General features: G+C 43.4%; 1 protein-coding gene across 2 annotated transcripts in view; it reads right to left on the reverse strand.

Annotated features, from left to right (window-relative positions):
• The window catches only part of LRRK1 (leucine rich repeat kinase 1), an 82,181-nt gene that overhangs the window by 48,810 nt on the left and 14,005 nt on the right, over positions 1 to 19,366 (reverse strand). For both annotated transcript variants that reach the window (XM_074602130.1, XM_074602131.1), the window contains 4 exons: positions 10,634 to 10,797; positions 9,579 to 9,750; positions 7,165 to 7,344; positions 6,391 to 6,539 (listed from right to left, as the gene is read on the reverse strand). In XM_074602130.1, the coding sequence (XP_074458231.1) occupies positions 6,391 to 6,539; positions 7,165 to 7,344; positions 9,579 to 9,750; positions 10,634 to 10,797 (665 nt within the window). The remainder of the gene's footprint in view (positions 1 to 6,390; positions 6,540 to 7,164; positions 7,345 to 9,578; positions 9,751 to 10,633; positions 10,798 to 19,366) is intronic.

Genomic DNA, 19,366 nt, shown 5'->3' on the forward strand with positions numbered 1-19,366 from the left:
TCCCAGCATGAGGAAACCTTGCTGGGAAAGAGCACTTTTGTGCTGAGACGCTTGACTGGTTTTTCCTGGTTCCTTGGATTGCCTCAAGAGCTCCTAACAGGAGCCAGATCTCTAAATCCAGATAATGCAGGAAACCAACTCTACACTACAAACAAAATCCTCAAGTAGTACTGATATCTGGTTGGCTACTTACATGCACATCCAGGCCACTACCCTATCTTATAATACTGTTAATCTTTATTTTAGAGAGAGAATTTTCAGTTGCTTTGGCTTTCAGCCAAGGTCACCAAAAACCAACTTACAAGGGTACTGATGCAAGAGGGGAAGGAGCGTCTGTCTGGGGCAGGGAGAAGGGCAACATCACTGTAGCTCCATCCTAGATCAGCTAAAATTGTCCCTGATTGAATTTCCTTGCCGATTAAGCTGTATTTCTATTACTGATGTCACTTATACCATATTGTGGTTTATAGTGTTGCCAACAAAAGCCTTTCTATGTCAGGATCATTAAATCTACACCATGACTTCTGCTCATATAGAAACAAACCCCATCACTGTCCTACCTAACAGTGCTGGATAAAATCACATACTCTGCATTAGCAAAAACAAACCCCTTGGCTTAGGAAAGAGTTAAGAAAAGGCCCAATCCCCAACTACACGTGCTTCATGCAGATTTTTAATAGGAATGGCCTTTTCAGGCTAGAAGAGAAAGGTGTAACAAAGATCCAGCTACTGAAAGTATACTACAAGCACAGTCTGTCTAGATATGCGAGAAATGTTTTAGCAGGGAATACAACTAACCTTGGTTGGCAGTGCATACTCCAGCCTGATACTTTCTTTCCAGGAATACCAATTTTTTTCAAAAGCTATGCTGAGACTCAGCCAAAGTGGGGGCGGAGAGGGTAAACCAGAATGAATAGGGGAAAATCCAAGCTTTTAGGCAGCAGCTCCAGACAGCATGTCTATGGTCTAAAAATTAACTGCTAGTAAGGAAGGGGCTTTCCGCTTACCCGTGCTGTTGTCAAGACACAGGGTATGGAAATACTAACACAGCACAGAAAGGTGGATTCATCTCAGCCTGCCTATCAGACCCATCAATTATCTCCTGTAACCATCACGGAGACCTTGCTCAGAGGAAGACTAAACCTCAAAAATGATGCCATGAAGATCAGCCATGCTCTTTCCTCTACCTCCCTTTTCAGCTTGCCATCTGCCAACAGAGGGGAACGGCAAAGCCCTTCGTGGAGATCTCAGGCAGTGGCTGAAGCAGCTTTTTACTGACTCTATGCTGCTGGAGTAAGGCAGTAGATCAATCCGGGATAAAGATCTGGCTGCGGGACTAAAGCTACTTTTCACCCTGCAACAAGGAAAACAGTGAAATTACATTCCAAGTTGGCCTCAGCAATGAAGCTGTTAATTATTATCCCATGTATATTACGATAACCAACGACTAGCACTGCATTGGGTAGGACACATAAAAAAGATGTCGACCAGAGGACATTTACCCTGGAAGTTCAGGACAACTTTCAACAGTACACGGCGATGGAAGTGGTGGCATCCTGGCACTTTTTCCTTTGGCAATGGCATTGCCACAGTGGCTGTGGATGCACAGGATCCACACCATGGTGTAAGAAGAAAACAGGGAAGGAAAATTTTCCTGGCTTTTTTTTTTAAACATCTTTTAGCATTTGATCTGAAGTGGGATGCTCCATAGCACCTTTCCTAAGACATGCATCCATGAGCAAAGTATCCAGCCCCTTGAACTATTCATGTATTTTACCTAAACAAACAGAAGCAAGAAAACTGAGAATTATAGCCAAAAATCTGAGCAAATATTCCATGCAAAAGGCTATCCACAGCTCCTTCAGTACACAGAGGACACATATAACCTAGTGTGGAGGAGGACACCTATAACCCCCTATAACCCTATACGGGGATTTGAAATTCTGGCAGTGATGTGAATGAAGGCCTGGAGAGCAGGCTCGCTCGTTTGGTTTCCTCCTCACAGGAGAAAGCAGGGTCTTGTAGTTGAGATCCTGAATTCAGACTCCAGAGTCCCAGATTTCCCGTGTGACACCAGCCACTGTTTCAGGCTACCCAGACTCTGTTTGCCAGCCCACATAATGGGACAGTAACATGTTGTCTTGTCCCAGGAGAGCCAGGAGTAAAAATGCACTACAGCCTCCAACTCCCTCTCTTCTCTTCCTGCTTAATTAAACTGCAAAGCTAAAAAAAAAAAAAAAAAAAAAAAGAGAGAGAGAGAGAGAGAAAAGAACTGATGTTACTTATTCCCCCTCAGTTCCTGCTCTGTTTCAAGACAATGCTCTTTACAGTGGGCCCAAGCTCTTATTTCTGTACAAAAAAGTACTTGTCTTTGAGTCCACTGACCAATGCAGTCATAGTGAGACCTATAGCCTGCTTCTAGCGAGTGCAAGCAGGACCATACGTCTCTGCTGCTTCTCATTTCAGACTGATACTCATCTCTGTTCTGCATTTAGATTGCTGTGTATCATTCACCTCAAAAATGCAGAGCCATAGCCTCAGGGTATTTAATGTGATAGAAAGATACCTGCAGAATTCAGACAGTGACCTCCAAACCAAATCTTGAAATCCAATACCTGCTATGAATGCTGCGGGATAGGCGTCCCCAGCTCCTAGGCAGCTTTCTGAAGCTACTTGCACTCAGTCCTCCTCCCCAGCCAGAGCCTGGGACTGACAGTGTCTCTTCTGCCCGACTGCCGCAAGATGGAGGATCAGCCAAGCCCCTTCGTCTGACTTCGGGAGAGTGGACAAAATTCTTGGTGTTAGTAACCTCAGCGGAGTTACACCGGAGATTTACTTGGCTCAGCACTGTGCAGTGAAAACATAATTAAGTGAAAGAAAGCCTGGCAGCAAGGCCAGGAAGAGAGGGGATTTCCTCCCCAGCTCATACTTAATCATCTCCACTGTCTTCCTAGAAAAGCCCATTTCCTTGGTGCAGAAGGTCTGTGATGCTGAACTCGCCGAGCCCAGTGATGAGCTCAACCCTTCTCCATTTGGCACCGGTTGGCGAGTTCTGTGCTCAAACGGGAGAGGGATGGTGTTCAGAGGCTGTCAGATCCTGGGCACAGCCTGAGTCGGGTGGCTTACTGCTCCTCCGAAGGGCAAGACAAACCTCTGCAGACTCTCGTCTCCTGCCAAGGAAAGTGTTTCTCAATATGCCTCCTGAAAACTAAATGGAAATCTTCTACTGCAGTGATGTCAGGGGTTGTACTGAGGAAGGCAAGGGACTGGAAATTGTGCAGAAGCAAGAAACCCTGCTGCTTTCGGGCAAACAGTGGACTACAAATACAAAAAAATATTTACTTAGATTTGAGACCTTTTGGTAAGGTGATTAAGAAAAGGCTTTGTGCGTTCCTCCTAACTACCATGACATGCCCCAACAGATCTTCGCTCTTGCCATAGACAGGATATTGTGAGGATGGGGATCTAATTTCTCCATCAATAATGCTGCTATGCATCTTGAGCGGAACTGCCATGGATTTCTTTACCCATGGTGATGTAACTGAAATAGCCAGGCAGTGGGTAAAGAAATCAGAGGAGGCTCACACACACGTATACCTACACATACATTCGTGTGCTTGTGTATAAAATTCTTGGCAAAAATTTCCTAGGGAAAACGCAGCAGTTTAAGCTCTTTTCTGCTCTGTAACAGAAAAAAAATCCACCTATATCTCACACTGCACACACTGGAAAGCTACAGGTTATCTCCATGCCGACTATACATATAGAAGTCTGGAATCTCTGTCCAGCCACTTTACTGCAGGGGGGGTTTTCTGGCATTTGTTACCTGTTCCTGTAAAAAAGGAGCACTTCCTCTCTTTAGCAAGACAGTGGTTTGCTGTGGGGATAAATTTATGCCAGAAAAAAAAAAAAAAAAAAGGAGAAACAGATATTAGAAAAACGAGATGTAACTCCTGTTGTTTCCAAAAGGGCAGCACTATGCAGAGCGCAATGGCTGCCTGGAAGGTGTGGCAGCTAAATCGAGCTCTCCAACCACATTTTATACATAGCTGGTAGCATTCACTACTGTGAAATCAATTGGAGGTCAACTGTGTAGTGTTTTCACTTAAAGAGAGCACAGATGGGACAAACCCTTTTGAAGTTCTGGGCTTGTTCTGAAGTGCTGCATTCTGATCAGTGCTCAGTGTGCCTCATCCAAGAGGAGAGACTTTCTGAGATCCAGCTGGCTGCCATACACATCGCAGTCTCCACAGAATCTTTTTCTCCTTCCTCCCCGTGCAAAATGCATCACAGCCCTTACACAAGAAGGCTTACGCTCATGACTGTTATGAGATACGAAGAAAGCGCTGAGGCAGCTTGTTTGCAGTTGCCGTGAAGTTGTGTTTTAACAAAAATCATCAGGGTGTCCGACTGTCACTTCCCAGAGACCTGAGCGCTGCAGACAAACTAGGACAAATCTTCCTGAATTTGGCCCAGTCTGCCAAAACGAATTCAAAGAGAAAGCATTAAATAAGCAAACATATTAAAAATAAACAGGTACTAGAAGAATCAAGGTCAAGTTTCTAGGTCTGTTTTTTTGTTTCTTTCTTTTTCTTTTTTTTAAACCAGGCCCTTCTGGCAATTAGCTGATGTTTTAAGACTGCTCTCTTCTTCGCTCAGGGTGTGACAACAACAAAGCTGAGTCATTTTTACAGCAGCTAAGTTAAATACTGCCAGCAAGTTCACGTGGAAAACAGACCTCTTCCCTGTGATTCAAACATTCATTCCAAGTTTATTCAAGCTGAATTATCCAGTTAGTTGGATGTTTTTTTTTCTTCTAAAAGGCATGTAGTTTTATGAACTCTCACGTAGAAACATCTAGGATTTACCTTCCTTTTGTTTACCTGTCAACAAAACTACAAATCCCACAGGGAGGGCTCTAAATCTGCTGATTGAACCTAATGAAATCAAGCTCGCATATGTGGACTGTAGTCCCTAACATTCACGGTACGGTCAGGAATCCAGTGAGACAGAGTCTTGGCAGGAAAACAGAGAATGGAGAAGTTCCTAACACTATGAAAACCTCTCTGCTTATTTTTACTTAACACCAAAGCAGAATCAACACCCCGGGATGTTACGAGCTGAACAAACAGGTACTCAGCCAGCAATGGGATTCACAGACAGAGCCTTGATCGAAAAATCTCCTTTGCAATTTTTCACCACAAAATTTTTATGACCTGATTAAAAATGCCTGATAGCTAAATTGCTGGGTAAAAGTAGAAATAATACGAAATACTACATGCTTCCCCATAAAGCAGTAACAGCGTGTGCTGTGAGACGTTTTTCAGTTCTGAATAAAGGAGACAGATAACAGAGATTGAGAGAATGGAGAATTCAGCCTAGTAATACAAAGATAGGGGATAGTCATGAAATGCAGTAATACTCTGCGTGAAAACAATGCCTCTCATCTGTGTATCTCAAAGCATCATCACTACGTATTAAGCTTTCCAACAGCTGTGAGATACGAGGAGTTTAAACCTCTCCATTCTACAGAGGAAGAAATAGAGATGCAAATGAATTAAGAAACTTGTCAAAAGGCTGTCAGTGGCTAAGTACCCACAGAGCTCTTGCCAACCTAAAAAGGCTTTAATTGCTTTTTGTTGGCGTCTGTGTCCCATCAAAACCCATTTCTGTGGGACAAGCACAGCTCAACTAATATGATGTGATCACACACGATACTCTCCCTGCTGCTCCAGAAAGCCAGATCTGTCCTGAGTGAGCAGCAGTAAAGGCTATCAGCCGTCTTTTACTGATGAGGATCTGAAGTAGGGAAGAGTGTATTTTGAGCAGACATCAGTTTGCGCTACCCATGCTCCTTGTTAACAAAAAGCCACACGAGCCTGTTTGTACGCCCTCTATCTGAACAGACGCAAGGGAAGAGAAGCGTTTACATGCTTAGGTCCATGCCATGCTAACCCTCCAGGACAGCACAGAGCTTCTGGCGTTACCTTCAATCAGAATGCACAAGAGAAACCTGAATGAAATGATCATCCTGGGGTCACAGAGAAACCGCGTGGTTATTTCTCTGAAAACTCTGAGCACAAAGTCAATGTTTCCCTTCCACAGCATATGCCCAATTCACACGTTAATGTTAAAATCGCCAAGCAGAAGCTGTCACACACAGTGTCTTGCACAATGATACCGTTTAACGGCCTCATGTTTTACACCTTGCAATTCAGCACTGGCACAAAAGCCACTTTCACAGACCGTTCTCCAAATGGGGAGCAAACCACAAGGCTCTTAGTTGAGCAGAAGAATCACCAACCACATGGTACACAAAGACAAATATCAATTATTAACATGATGTTCCTTTAAAAGGGTGTCTCTTCAGACAGATAAATGGCTACTTACTGTTTTTGCTGGAGCACTACCTGGTAGTGGGCTCGTCTCAATGAAATACTTCCTCAGAAGGTGTTTGCTGGATTCAGGACTGTCCATCAGGATGTAGGAACAAAAGAAAGCTCCATTCCGTAATAAAAACACGGCTACATCTTCATTCCCTTTAAAGAAAAGGTAGACTGTCTGTTCTCTTCTTCTCTTGTAAACGAACCAACAAGGAGCTGAACAGAAATCCTGGGAAATAACCACTTCTGAAAAAAAACCTCGGGGTGTGCAAAAAGGGAACTGAACTGTATAAAGACTGTTTCCCCCAGCAATAGGATTTAGTTTGGTCAAACTGAGACAGCAGAGACACTATGTAAAAGCACAGGCCCAGGCTCTTTCTTTTTTCTCTTTTTTTCCCTGCCTTATTAAGCCATACACACAGCTGTGCTTTGAAGTGTAAATTATTCAGCCTAAATCAAGCATGTGTGCCAAAGTGTCCATAACAATAATGCTTTTATTTGCAAGGTTTCTATTTCTGAAGGGTCTTTTCCCCAGGAGTTTAAAGAGGAAAGTTCAGCCTCTCAGCATTTACAGTAATCTAACTTAGGAAGGCCCAGACTTAAATTTGGCTAAATCAAAAGATTCAGAGCCAATTTTATTTTGATTTATCCCACTGGAAATCCAGAACAATTCCAGGCAATCCAGTTCACAGTGACACCTTCCTAGAGGGGAACAACTCAGCCTATTCTTTAAAAGACATTGGAGAAAAGGGACGAAGTTTTGAAGCATGCGAATACATACCTGCCTTTATAGCAGCGTACAGGGGTAAGCGTATAAGAACTGGAAACTCATTCCGCCTGACTGCGCAGCTCTCTGGGTCAGCACTGTACGCACGAATTAGGAGTTTTACTATGTCCAAATGTCCCTGCTGGCAGGCGATGGCCAGCATCCAGTTCAGGAGTTGTTGGCAAGTACTAGGACCTAACAAAAAGATACGGCATTTGACTTAGTTGATGTCACCAGGCTGTGATGTGCAGAAGTCATCCACAAATAACGGCTCTGCAAAGGGTACACAGTGAAGCCCCTGGGGACAAAGGAGCAGACTGCACTGCAAGAGTGTCACAGAAGAGCCCTAAGCTGCTCAGGCACACAGTTTTCAGCTTTGCTTAACTGTTTTTCATTACCTACCCAGCTAATGGGCAAACTTTGACTGTCCCTGATCTAAGCAAGCACAAGCTAGCAACAGTGGAAGGTTCCGCGGATGCCTGCTAGGCCACCATCAGAGAAATCAAACATCTAATCCCGAGCAGAGATGGCAAGGGATGACGAGGTCCGTTTTTGCATACAGAGACAACAGGCCTGATCCAACAAGACATTCGATCCAAACAGCCAAGACAGGCCACTTGGAAGAAGTTCATAAGAGGGAATACAAAGAACGGGGAAAATCAGCTGACTTTTTATGCTACTGGATGAATAAAACAAAAATAAATGTCTCAGACCACACAAAATAATTGTTTTAGTTTGTTTTCACTGCAACCTAAAGCCTCCCACAAAAAATTTTGTTTCCCTTTGAAATATTTAATTTTGGGTGAATTCTTCACTATCAATTCATAGTAAAGTTAGACAAATGTCATTTAAGGCTAAAACCTAAAATATCACTTTCTGATTTCTGCATGAATTTGCCACTGTTTTAGTCATCCCCATATTGCTTTTTTTGCTGAAATAATGTTTTGCCTGTATCACATCGCTTTCCCCTAGGTGCGCATAATTCTGCCCCTATAACTAAATGCCCATGACAGGATTATTTCTGCTAACGGTGAGCAGTCCTCAAATATTCCCTGACTCACAGTATCACCTCCATTTACTTTACAAATTCACATTCCCTTTGAAATGCTTACAAAAACATCCACGAGCCCAAGTTTACATGTCAACTTCTTTTTTTTTTTTCTTTTTTGCAGCTTCTGCACGTGGAAATTGCATCACTCTCTGCACTCTTAACAACTCGACTATACCACTCACCCTTGTGAGCAAAAACCAGGCTGCACTTCAGCTGTAAGCCACAAGCAGCTCACGCCGAGCCAGAGAGAATCACTGCAGTGCATTAGCCAAATTCCAAATTCATGCAATTTACTCCAAAACCCTGCCATTGGTTTCTATGTAACGTCTCAGGGAAACAAATGGGAAGTTCTGCATAAAAACTTCTGAAAGCTGCTGTTTGTACAGAGCACCTCCCCTTGACCCCCCGAACTAAGGGTTTAAGGGAATTTGGTCAGTTCTAAACTAAGCTAAGTTTCCAGAAACTACTTAAGTCACTTTTCATTACTGAGAGTATTATAGTAATATGATTCAATTTTTGCCACTAGGTTACAAAGCCAGCATTGTCAGCCTCCTTTCTGGCTGAAGGAAACACTAAGTTTAATTGCATCCCCCAAATTGGAATGTTTCTTTTGCTTCTTCGTGTTCTTACAGTTTAAGAACATCAAATAAGCAGGTTTCCCAACAGGTTATTCCCGTATTCACTGAGGTCTCTGGCAAGCATACAGCTCCAGTGAGGGGCTAGAGCTCTGTTCAGGTGAAATGTTGCGGAGGCCTGGCCTTGCTGTTGTAGTTACTGCAGTGCCTGAGGTCAAGCCAGCGACTCGCCCCGGCTGCTGTGCAGCAGCGCTGGACCCCGACTCCACAGAGGGTCCAGGTGCTACAAAATAATTTTTTAAACTAGAAAGTATCTGAAATATAATGATGATTCCAAAGAAGGAATTCCCCTGCAAGTCAGAACAAAACGCCAACACAGAGCATGTCTCCAGCTGTGCACCCAGACTACTACTCTCCAGACCGTCATGCTGCACTCTCACTCCCAGCACCCCCGTGTCTGCTGGATCAGCAGAGTGGGATGATGCTGCTTCCTGAAAATCCCCTAATTCCTCTGTGGCGTCTGGGACGTCACCCAGCTGTGAGGGCTGATGGGAATGAACTGTCTAAATGGCATCTTCCTCCACTTCCAATCTGCAAACACGGAATATTTTTATGCATGTGTTCTCCCCCCATGGGGGAAGTTTTATTCAAACACAGCAGAGATTAGATCCCTCCATGCACTTTCCCACGACTAAGTCCCTCCCCTTTCAAGGGATATTAAAAAAATAAACACCTGCTTGAAGCTATAGCACACAGCTAACCAAAAAGGTTGAGGAAAGGCAGAGGCGATGTAATAGGCTTACCACGCACGGAATCCAGCAGCTCTTTCACAACATCCTTATGTCCAAAATATGCAGCCACCACAGCTGCGTTGTCATCATTAGGTTCGGTTGGTAACACCACTAATGCTTCCTTCAGTAAATATCTCACCGCCTGCAGGTCTCCATATGCTGCTGCAATACCTAAAAGCTGACACTGGTACAGAAAATACAGCAAAATAAATTCTCTGTCATGGGAGTGGGTAGAGAAAAAGAACATTTCTAGGGCTATGTATTTATTTGTGCCCATGCAAATGCATACTCACTGTCACTGTCATTAATTAAGAATTTCATAAACACTAGCAGCCGTTAGAGTAATTGGTCTTGATATATTAATTATATTAATTTGTTGGGGTTTTGATTTATAGTTTTTTGTATGGCTTTACCACAAAAGTGCCCAAGTCACAGAATGGTGAGCGTAAATCCATTTTTCATGGACCAACAGAAAAAGCATTTGCACAGCTCTGCTACAAGGTACAGTATTTCCTATTTGAGAGATGGCCAAAGGACTCGACACGCAGGTACTCTCCCAAAACACCGAGATCAAATCTGTGCCAAGAGCAGGCTCAAAATGAGGGCTCTGAAGGCAAAGCAGCGTGGAAGCTGGTGCAGAGGATATAGTTCCAAACACAAGCACCGAAATCCCCCCGGGGGGCCATTCACCATCTTTATACTGATGGGGGAATACATTTTTTTTTTTCTAAGTCTATAAACCGCTTCCTTTTTACGGGGAAACATCTATTTCCCTGTTTTAGTGACCACAGCACCAGCACCCCTTCTCGCATAGGCTCCTGTTCCTACAGACGCTGTTCCCGTGGTCGGCCTCGTCTTTCTGACCAGTGCTTTCTATGGCAAATACTGTCCCTGAGCGAATGTTCCTGAAGAGCCCCACACAACCAGCCATGTCTGGGACCCTGCAGCACCAGCATAACATATGTAACCGAATGGGTTTTCTGCATGAGAAACAACACACGACAGCAGCTCGGCATTTTGGTTTCTTTCCCAATAAAATCTGAGGAAGAGTAGTAACCTGACCCTACCTTTTCCACTTGCAGTGCAGTCTCCTCACATGATAACTTAATCAACTCTTGGGCCTTACTGGTGTCTCCAGCTTTGTAAGCATCCTGAATGCTTTCTGTCACAGGTGTCTGAATTATGGAGACTTCGCCAACTGTGGACTGTTTGCCACCCATGTCCACAGTTCCTGCAGTAAAAGTAGAAAAGAGGGGTCAGGAAGAAGTACTTTTTCATTACTTATGCAGAGGTGCAATCTCAATGCATCCTGGCAACAAAAAAAAAAGGAGGTGAACTATTTTCTGTGGAATATTTACAATTACAAAAAAGAGGAAAAAAACCTCAGCACTCAGTTGGCTGCTAAAGAAAGTGATAATATGGTAAAGTACTTTCCAACAGGGACATGAAACTAAAAGGGACAGCGAGTTCCCCAATTGCTCCCAGAGGTGGTTTCCAAAGGTGGGTGTGAAAGCTCACACGCACACGGACACGTACGCTCTGCAGCAGCCGGCCACACTCCATCTGCTGCTGCAGGAACCAGGGAAGGGAAGGGCTTACACCAGATTGGCACCTGCGGTACTTCTGAAACAGCAAGGTGTCTGCAAGACCTGCAAAGCCACGCTGGTATTATTAGCCTTGCTTCGGTCACACTTCGTTCACCTCCTGACAACAGCCTAAAAAACCCCACCGTACTTCTCCAGCACTTTCAACCACAGCTTCATACACCTCAATGAAGGTGAAAGAAAAGAAATTGGGAATACTTTTACTCTGGGAAAACAAAGTAAAAGGAGATGATGCAATATGCCCGGTGTCATCCTGATCAATCCTGGAGAGTCTCCCAGGCTAGACTTTTTTTTTTTTTTTTTTTTTTTCCCAATACCATTAGGAGCCAGAAGAGTTTTTACATGTCAAAGATTAAAAGCTGCAAACCATTAGAGAAGATGCTTGTGGTGGGTGGCTAACGAAGAGGCAGCTGTGAAGTCTCACCCCACCCACCCCCCCAACTACCAGGACAGGGAAAGCTGCAGGAAAGTCACTGAATTTCGAGTAAGATGTTCGGGTCTGCTCCTGAATTATACACAAACAGAGAAAAGCACTTTTCACTTGAAAAGAGACCATTTCAAACTCACTTCTCCCTGCTAAAACATTATTCATTATTATTGTTCATTTGCAACTGGTTAAATAAACTCCTTAAGCCCACAGCTTTTCACATATGTTAACAAGGAAACTTCTTTAAAAATAGACACATATGTCATGCGGGGCCTAGTTTAATGCAGCCTGGAAAAAGAAGTAAATTTGAACCAATCTATAACTGTCAGTAAATATCTTTGAATAATGCAGTCTGAATCACCAACAGATTCTGACTAACACTCCTCATCAATTATTTAAATGAAGCTCAAATCACTCAGACATTGGAGACGGCTCCAGAGATTCGTGCCATTAAAGATGTGCCCACATCAATAACCTTTCTCAGACGATGCCAAACGTGTGAAGGACGAGCAGCAGAAATCAAGGCAGACAAATGTGGTGTTAAATTACAGCATAATAAACAGCATCTCAGAGTTCACGTTAATAGGTGTGGCACTTTCATAATTCTGTAGTTTTAGGGGGTGCGTGGGAAAAGAAATTCATCCAGCATATGGTCCAGTCCTTCAGAGCAGACCACCCACCTGTAAGGGATCTCTAAGAATTCTGCATAGGATTTAATTCTCTTTGTAATGGACACTAAAGGTAGGAAATGCAAACGATTCTTAAGCAAGTAACTGTTTAAAGGATGATAGAAAAGAGAACTTCAAAGCAAACTAGTTCTCCCGTCTGCACAGCAAAAACTACACAAAGTAAAATCAAGAAGTACAGATCCAAGCACACACTGCAGTTACTGGAACATGCAGCTTCCGCGCACTCGGCACCCTGTGATGAAGTCCTGAACCTAGAGAGAAGCACTGGAATTCCCCTCGGAAGAAAAAACGCCTCACACCAGAGATACAAAACAGCTGGAAAGCTGAGCAGGAAGCCCTGCAAATCGGACTGACAGAGCACAGCAACTTTAATCTGATTACTAAAAAAATGCTGAAAGGAGGGCCAAATTTTACTTCCTTCCAGGCTCAATCCTGATTTTGGGGACTATCACTCAAGATCCACATCTGCAGCCATTCCACCTGTAAAGACACGTCCTTTCTGCCAAAGAACTGAGCAGGGCCATATTTCTTTCTTTTTAAATCATGGCCAGGGAAGGTGGAGGTATGAGTACAAGATGGTTAGAGATCCATTCGGGATCTGGGAGATCCCGGTGTCACTTCCTCATCTATTAGAGAGGTCTCCAGCCAACCTCTCATGCATCCTGCGCACCTGAGGTCTTCCTACAGGAGCATTTTCCACCTCTCCTATTGGAACTGCCCCACTGTGCAGGGAGCACTACCAAATCAGTTGGCCAGGGAGCACGAGAAGGACCACAATGTTGTAACTAGGGAAGAAGGAACTCCACAAGCCAGACCCTAATCCGAAGACCGCTTCTGTGTTTTACCGAATGACTACTTTTATGAAACTACTTGGCTAATGTGTCATGCTTCCTCTTACATTTTTCTCCCCCTCAAAATTTCTTAAGTCCTTTGTAATGTAATGGCTTAGTTACAACCACTGCTACCATCACCACTGTTCGGAGAACATGGGCTGGCCATCAACCACCGTGGTCTGCTCATGTACATTAGGTGTAGACTTCTGGGTACTCCAGGAATGGGAATGTCATAAACGGCTGGCTCTGTGGAGTTTATGTGCTCCCAGAGTTAGCTGGCAGTTTAGTCAGTCTTTGGGATATCAATTTTAGTCCCTAAATTCAATTTTAGTCTTGTCTTAGGCAAATAAGAACTTTTTATTGATCTAAATAAAACTGTCCAGTTGTGAACATTTGAACATCCATCAAGTAGAAGTCAATAACAGCTTAATTGAATGTAAGAAATCTGGGCCATTCTACTGTTTGAAATCGCTATATTTATATTTAAATATTCTTGGCAGAAAGATAATGCTACTCATCATTCAGGTTTCCTCTGTAACTGCCATCAAAACTTCTTTCTACACTTGCATTCTGCAGAGGAAATTGACCTCCTGCCTAAAACCTGATGAAAAAAGCTGCCAAAGGTCTTCAGCAAAAAAAAGACCTTGCAATCGAACTAATTACAAGCCTGAAAAGAGCAAAACTGGTGAGATAGAGAGTGATAAAAAAAGCTCGCCCTCAGCCAACAGCTGTGCTCACATGATTCTGTCAAAGTTATCTTGAGCTTTCAAAGGTTAAATGAGAGAAGGTGGGCCACCTATTCCTAAGTTCTCAAAAACCACAGAAGCCGTCCATTGCAAAGCTAAGCATCTCACCAACCAAATTACCCAATTCACAGAAGACTTCCTGGTGACTTAAGAAATAATATACTGACTTCTGAAATACAAATGGAAAAATAAGCAGCAGCATGTTTTATAAGCTTAATTTATACCCACCGGTAGGAAAAGAAAAAAAGAGGAAAATTACATTCTACTGACTAAACACTGGTTTATTTCTACAAGATGCATGACGGAACCATCATCAGTACTGGCATTCATGTAGGCTGGGAATAAACTTTTGCCAATACATGCATCAGCCATTTTTAGCAAAAATCTGGGCTGAAATCCAAAGAAATTCTGCCTACGGTTTTAACCCTACAAATCTCACGCTCTTTACCTGAGCTCTTCGTGGCTTTCATAATACGCTCACCTCACTTGCACATAGCCTTGATCAACACGATATAACAGCAACACTGAAGCTGAATAATACTGAACCTCTATTTTTCAACTTGATCATGCAACACGCTGAGCATTTAAGCCTGGATGTAACGAAGTGCTTTTCATTCTTAGATTGCATGGATTTAGGAACTGGCTTCTGCGCTTTGCACAATAGGGTCTACATTACTGTTTGCATATTGCTATATGCAATACAGCATAGGAAGTTATGATATTCTATCAGTAATTCTTAGATACTCCTATAATAAAATGCTACTAGAAACCACAGAAGTTCTTACACACCCGTTCTGATTTCCTTTTGCTTTGTTGCACACAGATCTGGGACGGAGTTCCTGTGTTGGCACAGCTTCCTCTGAAACCATTGCCCCATACCAGCACCCCTTTTCTGATGAATTTGAACTGAGGTGGTGTGGTGTGGGTTCATTTCTCTAACACATGTGAATGTTAATGAAAATAAGGTTATGGGGTTTGCTCCCCATCGTTCAGATCATCATCTTTATCTAACTTCTGTGTAGACCCACGGCTTCTTTTATTTGCTTGCTTTCTAATGACTGTGAGCAAACCAAGTGCTGTTTGTAAGGGGAAAATGGGAGGCATCTGCCAATGTTAAAAACGCATCCTTCATCTATTCCTCACACCACTTAACAGCTTGTATCAAAGTAACTAACTTCGGAAATATTTCCCACTATTGATCTCAATGTTTTATACTTTGGAAATAGCCTTTAAGCTTGGCTTTGCTGTAACAGCCTTTTACAAAAGCTAAGGGCAAGACTAATTTTATTTTTAAAAATATTCCAATGGAAGTGGCAGTTACCAATCAAAAACAGTGTTATTTTATTGCCATTCAAAGGCTACAGCAGTATCAATTTTAAAGTGCAACTGACTGCTATCCCAGCTCAGAGAAACAAAACAAAAATAGGGCTTATTAATAATAAAGGGTACCATGAGAATTTCAGAGATATATGTAGTTATGCCCAGTCTCAGGCCTTGTAATTAGTGCAGGTGAAAAAAGAATCTAAAATTTCTAAATTGACAGTATGGCATTTTCAGTAAAAAGGTGTGGGTTTGCAGGTCAATGCTGTGAATCAGCAAACGGCTGTGTAACAAAACAGCACATTATATAGATGATTATTATATTTATATCCCAAATCGCTGCATTCCTGTTTCTGACACATAACCTCACAGAGTTCGTAACTGCTACATTAGTACCTTTGATAAGGTAGGATTTCTTTGGCAACCAACTAGGATATTTCTGTTTAGCAGAGAAAAATATAAATGAGATGCTTAACAGAGGATAAAATAGGGCAGGAAGCTAACTTACTCCAAAACAGAATTACAATAATAATAGAACTTTAAAACTGCTACTGACCTTGTCATAATGCGTGTAGGTGTTTCCAGAGACGCGAGCAATCAAGATGATGACTTTAACACAGCATCCCATTCAGCGATGCTCAATTAAGCCATTAATCCCTTGGACTGCTAGCCACCCACCTCTGCTTCAGCACAACCGGCTCTTACAGCGTCCACTGGATGTAACGGCTCTTGGCTTGCTGGCTGCTTCTTTGTCCGAATTAACTACTACATTTTAGCCTTGACAGTTATTTTCATCTCCGTGTCCCATTAAAGCGAAATCCAAGCCTCTGGTTCAGAGGGGATCTGGTGATGGGGGTGGGCAGGGAGGCCACCTCTCCGGGCTGAGCTCAGACATTAATTCCTCAACAGCACCAGATGGCTACAGCTAACCTTTGCCGGCTTAATCTTTCGACATTTTGACTTCTGAGTGCTGCCACCGAGCAAATAAAAAAATGGGACAGAGATGAGGTTTAAGATGCGCTGAATATTTAAAGCCAACTCTCCCAAACTCTTTAATACGCACAAGCATCGCTGAACATTTTTTAATACTACTCCACAGAAGCTCTGGCAGGTTGGTGTGCAAAATTAATGGAAAGCCATGTTATTTCTGAATCTGTATAACAAACTCACGTATCTTCTGTTGCTTTGAAAAGCTTCAGACTAATAAACCGAGCAACAGCCAACAGGGAGCCTCCAGTGATTTCAAAGGATGATGGATCTGTCCTACATTGCTCTTTCCACTTAGATGGGTAAGAAAAATTTTTCAATCCTCTGGAAATCATTGAGATACCAAAAAATCATTCCCATCCCAAACGAGGAATAAAAAACAAAACGCTGAGTTCTTTAATTTAAAAAATAAATAAATTTTTATATCAGCCTAAGTCAGTACAAATGCTTTATGAAATAAAGACATCTTTTGTGCTCCTTCTCTGATTAGCTGACACTTCAAAACAAAGTTTCATTTGCTGTTCAAAAAAAGGTTTCATTCATTTATTTCAATCGTTCATTTCTTTAAAAGATAGGGTCATGGACCGAGGCCTGCTCCAGGAGGGAAGTTGTTCCCCCCACCTGCCCACACACGCTCGGTCCAAGTGTCCCCACAGCCAGGACCTGGCCCAGAACAACGCAAAGGAGGGTCCTGCAGCAAGAACCCTATGATCCATTTGACTTTGTTCTCAGATTTAGGCAAAACACATATGGCCCAACCAATTCTGCTATAAAATGTCCCCATCAGGACTAAAAAAACGGTCAGAACCACGTATAACCCCCCCATAAGAAGACAAGGAGATAATGTTACAGTAAATCCATATGGTAAATCCAACCAAGAGATAACAGGATGGTTTATCTGGGAAATTCAGCATGCCCACTGGAGAGACCACGCCAGAATTGGGCCATGTCCCTCTGACCTTGATTAATATCTCTTCACAACGAGTGAGATATGCCAACTTCTCAGGACAGAGAGGGAACCCTCCACACACTTTTTCTGCCTATTTTTTGTGGTTCCATTTCACCCAAACATCCGTTATTTCAGCTAATTAAAGGAGTGGCTCTGCACTAAGATCTGCCTGCCAAGGCAGTGGAAAAGATGATGTATCGAGTACAAAAGAAACCCACATCTACAACGCAGCTTATAATCAATGCTCACCGCCCCAAAAGGAAACTTATAACCCCACAAAAGACCAGACCTTAAACACAGAAGAATGCTTCAAAGACCAAAAAACAGTACTGAAGGGATCTTTTTCACTATTATTGCATAATCTGGAATTATTTTTAAATTGTTTACATGCCAGTACCACGCATGCAAAGTGCTGATCTGCATTAAACATCTTCCAGCGAGCATACAGGATCTTGTAAAGGGCGTGCTGACAATTTTGGGTACGGCAATGCAAAATGACCAATTATCACCAGAGCCATTGGAAATTTTCTATTTAGAAACACTCTTAACCTGCAAGGAAAAAAACATTTGCTAATGCAAACCTGAAAGGAAAATATTAAGTCCTGGATGGAAAAATGTTCTGGACTCCTGCCTTTTTAAGGGGCTCCAGAACTGAATTACAAAAACCAGACGCCTCTGAGAGCTTCAGCTTACAGAATTGTTTCTCCATCATCCAGGATAATGGGGGAAGAGGGGACAGAAAAGCGTCAAATACTAGTAACACCAAGACTCAGCAGTCTCTAGTGGACAGTATCACAGATGCCTGCACGGCTGTGTGAAGGTGCCTGGCTGGCTGTCAGGGCCAGAGCTAAGCTGGAGCTGAAAAGCTCTACCAGATCTGAGCAGGATCCTGCATTTATGCATGCACCTCCCAGATCCCCGGGACTCTGGAAATTATTTGTATTGTCCAAGAAGTTCAAATGAAACCAAGCTCGTTATTACTATTTAGCCAAAGTACAAAAAAAGGCTGCACAAAGCCATTATAAGGCATTGAGCTTAGAGAAAGCACAAAGAAATAACACACTGGAATACGACCATCAGAGCAAACTCACCATACCAGTGGGCAAATCACAGTGGGAAGTGCAACGTAGCTTTGGGGTCACTAATTATACCTGCAGCTATCCAGGGACAAGGGCTACTACATGTGATGGCCTGGGACACGCCTCTTCTCTTGCTCTACCTTAGACCAATGCTCCTCACAGGCTGTTTTAAAAGTGCACACACGACTTCCAGTGCCCTGGGCTATGCCTGATGGAAGACAGGCAGCAGCACTGCAATCCTCACGGCAGAGTCAGAGCGGAAGCAGCTCATCAGCACCATGACTGGACACCCCTTCCTCTCACCGGGACTCCGGGGAGCACAGCCAGCTTCTTGTGTACTGATAAACCCTACACAAATCCCCATCCGGCCATGCATACCAGTACACAAAACTCCCATTGCTCCACACTCCACACTTAAGTTTCACCCTCTCTGTTTATAAAGGTTCCTTAGCTGCAGCAGATAATACTAAGATAACCTCCACAGCCTGAACAAATGGCAGCAGCTGACAGCAAACACGGGGCTGCTGCCTCTTCCTCTCTCTTCTCCTTCCACTTTTCACCAAGTGGCGAGGTACCGAACACAAGCAGGTGGCCCTTCGCTAACCCTGCCATCCCCAGCTTACCAGCATGATGAACTGGGCTGCTGTCAATGACAGTGGCGATTTTGCCCTCTCCCCTGAGTACCAGTGTCAGGCCTAAGCAGCTTCATGTGCACACGTTCAACCCTTTTGATCCGTAAGAACACTCAAAGCATCAGCGGCCACAACACAATTCTCAGTGGTCAGATTGTCTCATGAAGGCACCATCATCCCTGTTAGACACGCTACTAGCCTTTGGGCAGGGAAGGAACGGGACAGGGACGACCTCCGCCAAGCACAGGGCAAAGGCTGGCTCTCGCCAGGAAGGGGGATGCCCCCTATCCTTCCCACAATGCCCTCTTCAGGGTGCAAAGGATCAGCAAAGGCCACAGAGAAGATTGATGGTGTTAATTTCCACCCCCAAGGGAAAGAGACTGATGGAACCAAAAGTGCTCCAAATGGCCAGAAAGCCAACTGCCGTATTGAAAATGCAAATGACTCAGCTCTAAGTGAAAGTTTCTATTTTTGTCTTTTGGCCTCAGTGATTCGGTTCCAATCCTACAGCTTGAATCATTCAGAAATATGCTT

Source organism: Larus michahellis, chromosome 9 (assembly GCF_964199755.1).
Source record: "Larus michahellis chromosome 9, bLarMic1.1, whole genome shotgun sequence".
NCBI lineage: Eukaryota > Metazoa > Chordata > Aves > Charadriiformes > Laridae > Larus > Larus michahellis.